General features: G+C 38.5%; 1 protein-coding gene across 1 annotated transcript; it reads right to left on the reverse strand.

Annotated features, from left to right (window-relative positions):
- Positions 1 to 424: 424 nt before the first annotated feature.
- On the reverse strand, positions 425 to 5,572 carry ptgis (prostaglandin I2 (prostacyclin) synthase). Its single transcript, XM_026347242.1, has 10 exons — positions 5,391 to 5,572; positions 4,835 to 4,958; positions 4,306 to 4,481; positions 4,037 to 4,183; positions 3,809 to 3,921; positions 3,522 to 3,703; positions 1,878 to 2,040; positions 1,405 to 1,586; positions 1,056 to 1,207; positions 425 to 614 (listed from the first exon to the last, which is right to left on the reverse strand). The coding sequence occupies exons 1-10, from the start codon at positions 5,459 to 5,461 to the stop codon at positions 455 to 457; spliced, it is 1,470 nt and encodes a 489-aa protein (XP_026203027.1). The 5' UTR covers positions 5,462 to 5,572; the 3' UTR covers positions 425 to 454.
- Between the last annotated feature and the right edge of the window lie 4,574 nt (positions 5,573 to 10,146).

The raw sequence follows: 10,146 nt of genomic DNA on the forward strand, positions 1-10,146 counted from the left end.
CATTCAAGATCCAGCCCAAGTATATGCACTGAAGTATTAGCAGCTAAATGTACTAGAAGTATCAAAAGTAAAAGTACTCACTGTGCAGAAACTGCCATCTGTGAATGATTGGTACATCCAGTATTACCTCATTAGGCAGCAGATGCAAGAAGAATTTTAATGTTGTAGCTGGTTGAGTTTGAAGTCCAGTGATTCAAGTACGAAGGCAACTGTGAGCCTATCTCAGTGCACTTACTAATGTGATTTCTATTCCATACATTTCAGGCTGATCCAGTTTTTTTATTTATTTATTTGTTTTAATAAAAATAGCAACCACACAATAAAGTTAAATGGAAGTGCAACAAGTAAACGTAGAATAAATAGTGCTACAGTACATACAGTAAAACAACAACTTTTACAAATCAATATTCTTTTTTTTTTTTTCTTTTTTTTTACAGTTTTTCAGATAATTAAATCACATTTCATGCTGGGTCCGCTTCAGTCTGTATCGGATCTGCATGTCTCCGTCTGGCTGGAGCATCCCAAAGCCATAGCGACTGGGATTAACTGGTGGCAGTTTTGCCTCAGGGTCACACATCACCAGATCGAGATGGGTCAAGACCAAGAACACAAATCTAGAGACACAAAGGCAAAAGCATTTCAGAACAGGCGTTTACATCAAGTACATAGCACGTAAAAATATCTGATTCCCAAACTTGCTCCCCTTTCCATGGATTGACCTATAACGTCTGTAACTGGAAGAAAAGTCTGATAAATACATGCTCTTCTCATTGACTGTCCTCTGTTACCCTTAGCTTACACAGTCTAAATATATACATATATAAACATGTACATATATACATGTATGACAGCTGGTTTAGCTAATGATGATAGAGGACATAAAAAGAAAGATTGAAATGATAACAGGGCAAATATGATGAGGAGATGGATTTTGCCGACTGATAATCAGGGTGAAATTGCAGAAAATGCTTTAATCATGAATGTATCAGTTTAAAACTCAGGAAACATCGTGGGAAAATATTAATTCAACAGGAAACAGGGATTTTTACACTCACTGTTTAATTGTTGCAACAGCAAACTCCTTCCCAACACACATGTTTTTCCCTGCCCCCCAGGGCATGGTGTACCACTTCAACCTTTTTTCATTCTTGTAGAATGTATCCTTCACTGTCATGTCTTCATTTAGGAAGCGGTCGTACTTAAAGATCTGGTAAAAAGAGACAAGAGGAAACAGGAAAAAGAAAAAAAAGACATGGGTTACGTGTGCAACACGACAGTCTGCTGTCTACCACTGAAGACAACTACACAGAATGAATACTGGAAACCTGCAGGTCAACACCTAGTTTAATTTGTAGTCACTTAGCAGCTTATTCTCAGTGATTTAAATCACAGTAACCACTGTACCTGTGGGTCTTGATGGATCTCTGGGTCCATTTGAGGGCTGAGAAAGGGGAACAAACATACTCTGTCCCCCTGCCTGAGGTGGTACTCCTGTCCATTGGCCATGTGCAGGATCTTACCCTGCACCACCTCCCTGTTGATCATTACCGCAGCGGTGAGCCGTAGGGTCTCACTCAGAACGCTATCTGCAGAACGGAAAGGACAGCAGAGTGGATGATGTCAGTGTGGTGTCAGCAATAGTTAAATCAGAGGTGCCCTCAGGCGTAATTTGAAGAGGTACAAACAACAGGACAGATATGAAAATATTAAAAAGCAATTATAATTTAATTGAATCAAAGGTCAAACTGTTATTGTCATTGTTGCAGTATGCTGTGCTTATCTTATTATTCCCAACAAGTTAAATGAGCCTTTGTTTCCATCCCATTGGAGTGGCTAAACCCCAAGGTGGAAGAGCTCAGTAAGCAGCTGTTACGAACCAAATACAGGTGTTCTGTGTGCTTCCAGCAAACTGATGGGGGCATGCTGTAGGGAAATGTCCTGGAGAGTGAGGTCTCTGATCTCTGATTTAACAGCCTCCATGGCCTCAGGGTGAGTGAGCAGGAAGCCAAGAAGCCAAAAGGCAGCAGGTCCAGCGTTACACTGAAAAGAAAAAACATCCAACTTAGCACAAACTCAGGCCTTTATATGAAATCTTTAAAGCTTTTATTGTGCAGTTCTCTGTGATGCTGCTGTCCGAGTGTGACTGTGAATCAATTCATATTTTGCAGACCCCGCTGTGAGCCTCTCAGGGAGTGACACCTGAGCCTGTCAGACAGTAATTGTAATGGGTTCGGGGAGCTGTTCTTCTTACTTCTGCACGTCTCAGGTCAGCTCTCCATTGACACCCGGGGCAAATACCAAAAAGTGACACATTTTCTGTCTGTCCTCTTAAATTTTCCACCACTTGCTTAATGTGTTGTTACTATGTCACTTTTTCATAGATTAAAAGAACACGTATTGTTTGCAACTGGAGAGAGTAGCAACCTCCAGATGCACGGTAGTTATAATAAAGTGATGAGCCGCCTTGAAATCCTGGTATTGCACTTTACAATATGTCTGTCTGCCTGCAACACACATATAAGTCATACTGGCGCCTCTACTCTCACACCTAATACTTCTGTTCTCTGCAGCGGTGCTCCAGATTCCATCCCAGACTGAGATTGTGTGCTCTAAAATCCCAGCAGATGCTAAACATGCTGGAAGACTAGCAGCATTTTCTAAACCAACAGCGGGGGACCTGACCAAGACTTCTCCCTGCTGAGATGCTGGTGATACTGGAAGAAATGATCATTCTGATAGGTTATCAGAGGGCTGAAGCTATTACAGCTACAATCTAGCATAGATGAACAGCAGACATGAACACATTAAAACAGTCCACGTCCTCCCCCACCTGGCAGCAAATGGCAATAACACCACATCAACTTGACTTGTCTGGACTGGTGAGAAGTAATTCTGTATTCACATCTGTGTCAATATTGCTCATAATGACGACTTCATACATCGTAACTATCAATAGCTAAACAAATTATTAACATCTGACCAAAAAGCTTTAGTCCTGGGTGAGATATTGGTTAATAAAAAGTCAAGTATTAGACTAGACAAAGTCAATCATGTGAGGGTTTCAAAGCTCCATATCCATTCTCACAGGTTAAGCATCGTGTTCTGTGGAGTTAATTTATAAGGAGGGATAGGAGACCAGCTTGACTGCAATGTTCCTGGCTGTGACAGCTTGATGTGGGAAAAAAATGAGGAACAATCCAACTGACTAACACTGTTCTTTATGCGCACTGCATTCACGTGCATTTACTAAACTTCAAACATCATAGGGTGTCATGGAAACAACTTCACATGACCAAAATGTGAAAACTCCACTGTGAGTAACAGGTCGAGACAGGTGGCATTACGCAACTTGCACAGAGGAATGTGCCGTCTCTTACTTCTGCATTGTTGGGAGGCTAACCCTCTGCGGAGTGAAATTCGAGCATGCAGTGTGGGCGTGGGAGTTTACAGTGTGTGTTTTTCATCTTGTGGGTGTCTGTAGTTTGTGTGTTGGAGCGAGACAGACAGTAAACCTCTCTCACCTGTGTGGTCCACAGCTGCAACAGTAAAGCTCTCTTCTGCATTTCTGCATCTACTCCTTCCTCTTGCAGGAGGTGGCAGTAGTTCCTCTGCCAGGAGCTTGGCCCGGACCCTCCACTGAGCCAGCTTGGGGACAGCAACTCCCACAGCTGCTCCCGGGATGAGCTGGCCACTTTGTTCTCTACTGTTAGACACAAAGAGAACAGTTACAATGCTGTGTAGATATAACAACAGATAGGACTTTGAAATGAAAAGCAGTTTCACTTTGATTTACGATTGCACAGCTTACCTCTGTTGATTGAGCGGCGAGCCAGTTTGGCGAGAAGATCATCAAACTTGCGGAACTCTGTGTAGACTGTTGCAGCATTGTCTTTCCCCTCAAACAATGTAAGATACCCGGCTCTGATAAAAAGAAAGAAAAAGTTTAATTTTAAAGTTTAAACATTTTTCGTAATGGTATAATCACTGATATAATCAGATTTAATGTATCTTGCTTTGTTAACATGCTGTCTGTTACCTGAAGACTAGGCTGTAACAGAAACTAAAGAGTCCATCCTCTCTCCATTCTGTAGCGTCACATCCTCTCTGGTCACTTAGCAGCAGCCACTGAAGGTGAGTGTTCATGGTATTGTTGAGCTTGGAGAGACTAAGACCTTGAAAATGCCTAAAGAAAATAAAGGTGATCTTGAGAACACTTGCTTATAACATATTTGTCTCATCATGTCCATGAGACACCTTGATTACTGTTCACACAGGACAATTTCACATAGAAGATGCATTAATTACCGTTCCATCAATTTTCTCTCTGCTTCAGGTTTGATGCTCGGCAGCACCAGACTGAAGATCCTTTGCAGGAGCTGGCTTCTTATGTGTTTGAAGTCAAGGGACGTTACGTCATTCAGCACGGCGTCGTAGGAGTTTGGGTCCAAGAGCACAGTCACGTAATGACCAGCAACACAGACCTGCAGGGGATGTCATTTACCATATTCAAACATCTTATATAAAATATCCTTGACCCTAAAAAAGTAAAACAGCTTAAAAGTAAATGTGGGAATAAATTGAACTAACTTAACTTTATGAAGTTATTACCACCACATACTGATGTCTTTCTCATTTTCATTATTATTTGCTATATTAGATTAAGATCTTCTTGTTCTTCATGCAAAACAAAGATCTATTCGAAACCATTACATACAGTATACATTTTGCTGCTGTATTTGAAAGTCAAATTATTATTTTCATAAAGCTCAAAGCAGCTTTTCAACACCTGCCCTTTCTAAAAAAAATCCCAAATCCTCCATCATCATCAGCTTACTGTGAAGATGTCCCCGTGTTTGTCTTTCATCCGGGCCAAAAACTTTGCAGCGTCTTTTCCAAACTCAAGTGCGTGGCCCAACCATGGAAGGACACCTTTGTCCAACGGTGGCTCATTTTTCTGCCTGTCAGGTAAAAAGAAACCGATTAAATTGCAAGAATGGGATACAGTTCATTTATCAACATTTCAATCTCGCCCAACAGGTTTGGAGTTAACGTTGAAACGCCATACAGCACAGAAGCCACAGCATGAGTGACAAGAATAATTTCAAGTTATGATGCTTTTTTTAAAGCAATACTAAATACACAAAGTTTTGTTTGTTTATTTTCTGGACTCATATAATTCTAATGTTTAACAAAATTGTATTTTAAAACATAATTGTAATATAATAAACTTGCCTCACTATAGAAAGTAAAAAAGATAAAGTCTTTCTAAATTCTTACATTTATCAGATATGATTTTGCAGTATAATACAAACCTCCACTTATACAGCTTGTATGAATGAACAACTGCTAAAATTATAGAAATGCATAAAAAATGTAATTAAGGCCTTTACCTTACTCGAGTGGAGAACAGGACAACTAGTAGAAGCAGTCCGCTAAGCAGTAAGAATATTGTCCATAACATGTTTCCGTAAAGTCTGAGAGTCGGATAGGAAGCTTTCCCGCAGATTGTTTACTCCATAGCCAGCCAGCAGCTCACTTATATCCGTGAGTCTGCCTCAACTGTTAACACCAACTTATTAGAAGACCTGGGAAGGTGTGGCTGATGACACAAAGTGTTACACAATACTGTACTGAAGCGCGTCAGAAGCCACAGAAACCACATGCAAAGTTGGTCACACAGGGAGATACTGCTCAAAATAACTGACTTCTATGAGTTAGATCTTATTTCACAATAATTTCAGAATATTACCAAAGAGCCTGCAAAAATAGTCACTTTAAACTGTGTATGGAAGATAAAAAACGTTCCTGGCAGAACATTTTACAGAAGTGATGTCATCGAGATAAAGACTCGTGTTTCATTTAGTGAAGGATGATGTTCATGTGTCACATGTTTTGTAAGTTAAGTCACATTGTAATGTTTTCCAGCGTTTGATGATGTGAAATATTTGGTATAGCAACATCTAATTTACCTTTTACATTGTGAAATGTTTATTTTTTTATTACTGAAAATGTCTTTTAGTGTCAGCTGATGACAGACTGAAACCAGTGATTAAGTGCACAAATCGCGAGCACATTTAGTTTAACAATAGTTTTGTTTATATCTAATTGTTAATATTCATGTAATTACTTTATTAGTTATTCCTTTAATAACTTAAATTGATGACTGCTCCGGTTTATACCTTACTAGACTAAATGTAACCAACTCAATACACCTAGATAAAAAAAAATCTAATGATTATATTTACAATTTAAAATATACAGATAGGTCCATAAATAACAGGGTGATGATACTTTTTTTTGTCCTCTGTACACCACCATGTTGAATTTGAAATGAAACACTCAAATATGTGCCAGGTCAAGACTTTCAGTTTGACAAATCCATGGCATTAAAAAAATTTAATGGCTAACAAGTGGTTGCTTGGCCAGGTGTGGCCTGTTCCCTCATTTACTCTGTGACTAATCAAGCAGGTAAAAGGCCTGGAGGTGGTTCTGAGTGAATGGGCATCTAGTTGTGGTTCAAGGGAACTTTCAGCATGAGGCCATAATTAAAAAAAAAAAAAAACTAGACTGATCAGTGAGATAGCAAAGCATTGTAAGTGGCCAATACAACAGTCTGGGACTTTTTTTTATTAAGAAGGAGCTACGTTTATGACCACAGATGACAATAAAGGTGGATGACTGCAGAATTTTGTCCACGAATAGCTACTTCACAACATCTAGTAAAGTCACTGTAAAGGTCTACAGTCAAGAGATGGATTTATTAAAGTAAAAACAGAAGCTTTACAACAAGCTGCAAAACACTGTGTTCTACAACAGACAGGTCGGATTAGACTTAGCTGAAAAACACCAACAGAAAACCGCCTGACTAGTTTTGAAATAAGATTCTCTGGACTGATGAAACCAAGAGTAAGTTGTACCAGAATGACGAGGAGAGAAAAGAACAAAGTATCATGATGAAATCTGAACTTTATTTATTTTATCTAGTCATTGACTAGAAATGATTTCTGGTATTAAGAGCAATCTTTATGTTTGTAATAATGTTAGTTTGTTCCATTGTATATGAGCCTCCAGATGTGTGTGTGTATGAAAGTGGATGAAATGATGGTTAAAGCCATGGTTTTGTCAAACCCCTTGAAAGCTGAAAGTCTAGACTTCCCTCACTGATTTATTTCAAATTAATTAAGGTGGTGTACAGAAGCCGAAAACCAAAAAAACATCCTGAGCAGCATCCTGATGCCTCTGATCCAGCAGGACACTGTTCATGTTTAGTAGGTGTGGACCAGCAGAGGGCAGTCATACACCTTTCAGCAGCTGTTGGCTGTCATTTGTTACTGCTCTGTTTAAATCATAAAGGTAAACAGCTAATGGATAAACTCTCCCAGATCCCTCCATGACTTATTTGTTATCCGGTAAAATATTATTATTTTTTATTAAACGTTTAAAAGTCACAGTAATCATGTAAGTTAAACTACTGCATGGGACTGGACTATCAGACAGCACGGTGCCTCCACTGGCTGCTAGCTGTGAGTAGCAGTGATTGTGGACAGGGTAAACACACAGGTGGTAAACACACACACATATAGTTTTTCACCCACCACATATGATTTATTATTTTTAATCAACTGAAGCACAAGCTACACTTTACCTGCAGCTGGTTATAATCTGGTGTTAACACTGGAGTGAACAGCTGGGTTAACTAGCGTTAGCTCTGTGAACTAGCTCCCCTCTTTATCTATCTATGACACAAACGTGCTGTCAAAACTAGTCTACTGCACAAAATGTTACAGACATATCATAATATAAGCCGCCCAGATCACAGACAATACAATTAATAGTGTTTTGTGTAGGGAGTTCTCAAACTAGCCGCTAGCTGCAGTTAGCCTAGTGGTCTCCTTCTGTGTGCTCTCCGCTAACTGACCGGATTAGAAACAACAACCCGAAACTTTAGTTCCTACAGTAAACAAAACACCCACGACATTTATTTTGGATGATGCAGCTCTTGTAGTAGTTCTGTGGATGCCAATATACATAAAAAATAAACATACGTTTCTTTCAGGGTCAACCCTGTTCATGACATAATATAATATCCTCAACCAAGTGCTGCATTTTACATTAAAACCCATAAATATTCAATAGTAGAAGAAAGTATGAACATATGTCACCTGAACCTAATAAAAACAAGGAGGCAAATGAGAAGCCTCCTAAAGATGTCAACAAAACTTATAATAGTTAACATAAAAACCATGAACAAAAGGTAAGACTTGTTAATCACTACTCATTTTACTGCTTTGTAATACACATTTTAGTGGATATTAAGCTTTGACTTTTAAATAGAAAGTAGGTAAATTTATTACAAACTTTATAAGTTTGACTAATTTCAAATAATTATTCATGTACTGTAGGCATTTCAAATGTTCAAGATTACTGCAATTACAGTAATCTATATTACTACTATATTTTTGAAGTCTTTTGTTTTCCTCTTGAAGAAACAGGTTTATATGGTCTTCAGATATTCCCAAAGGGAAGGGGCCAGCAAATGTGCCAGCCAATAGCAGCAGCGTATCAAGAATAATGCTGTTATTATGTTAATGACCCTAAACAGTCTGTTTCAGAAAGGTGGGTGTGGTGCACTTTAAACCAAATGACTTTAAACAAACAGACCCTGGTACAAACAACATCACATACAGTGTCATACAAAGTTTTATTTGTCTGAATTCATTTACACACGCACACGCTAAATTTTTAACTGTCATATAAAACAGCCACTTTTAAATCCAATAATTAATCTTCTTGACCTCATCATAAAAATAATTTTCAGGGTCCAGATTCATAATGAGTGGATGGTTAAAAATAGTTTTATTTTCAAAGTCAGATTGAAGCCACATTTTTGCCATTATTTATTTCCAGTCAGACAAAGCATCAAGGTCAGGTAAAGCTTTTCTACCCTACCAGTGAAGAATCCCAAATGCATGTTACTGTTATATTATTAACGCTCTCACACATAAACTTTACTTTGTAGAAAACACCAATTTATCAGATGCAATCCAATAATTCTGTGATGCAAACAGTGCAAATAGAATTATATTCAAAATTATCCTAAATATCCTTTATACATTTTAGTGAGTAATTAAAGCATAATCAGGTAACTGTATGTGAAGTCATCTATGTTTAAATAATAAAGTCACACACTGAACATTACACATAATACTGTATTACTACACTGTAGTATTACTTATTGGCCTTGTGAAGGAATGCAATTTATTTATTTTATTGTGGGCATATGATGATTTCTCCTCCAGTAAAGACTCATAAGTGGATAGTGCCATGTCCTAGTTTAACAAAGCTTTTTCACATTATTTTAAAATCTGTACCATCTCTGTGGCCAAGGACTGGTGACTTACATTTGCTCAGGAAATGTGAAGTTGGAGTGCAGATTGCATGGTGAGAACTGAGCGGTTCTCCTACGGGTTTCTCCTGGGCTCTCTCCCAGATTTAGCAGTTGTCACAGTCTGACAGTAGACAACAGATTTCCTGACAATCGGGTGCAAAGACAGACAGTGCTGTTTGACACATATCAAAATGCAGCCTCTTCACAAATCAGCTCAGTCGGAGTGCTCAGTTATCCCTGTCCTATACATCAGTTGACATTCCTTTGAGACAAAAACACATTAGGGGAAAATGGACGATTGTGCTGGACGAGACAGGAAGTTATTTGATGCACTTGCCAGCAAACAGGTGCGGAAATGACGGAAAGCGTAAGGGAGAGTTACACGTTGAGCTCTTTTGGCTTTGTTTATAATTATTCTATAGTTATGAAAAGCTATACAGTCTCATAATTGAAGGAGATAAGGATCCTACACATTACAAATGATGGAGTTCGTTAAAGGGGCGATTCATTTACAAGTGTTATTATAGACATAGGTTATGGCTATGTTCACAACCTTATTGTTAATTACTACAGATACACAACTTGCTAAATGTGATGGGTGACAGAGATTGCTTAATTGTGTTAATCCCTTCAATCAACCTAAACTACCAACTATCAGCTGGCAACTAGATTCAGTTTCACCTTCTGATGATTGAGCTATAAGATCTGGATTCATATTATTATTGCTGTTAGCAACATATCTGTCATTGGCTTTGGTT

Source organism: Anabas testudineus, chromosome 5 (assembly GCF_900324465.2).
Source record: "Anabas testudineus chromosome 5, fAnaTes1.2, whole genome shotgun sequence".
Taxonomy (NCBI): Eukaryota; Metazoa; Chordata; class Actinopteri; order Anabantiformes; family Anabantidae; genus Anabas; species Anabas testudineus.

Coding starts and splice junctions, on each gene's coding strand:
- ptgis (XM_026347242.1), bottom strand. CDS start 5,461: ATGTTATGGACAATATTCTTACTGCTTAGCGGACTGCTTCTACTAGTT. Junction 1,587..1,877: donor ACACAGAACACCTGTATTTG/GTTCGTAACAGC, acceptor TCCGTTCTGCAG/ATAGCGTTCTGAGTGAGACC. Junction 1,208..1,404: donor AGATCCATCAAGACCCACAG/GTACAGTGGTTA, acceptor TCTTTTTACCAG/ATCTTTAAGTACGACCGCTT.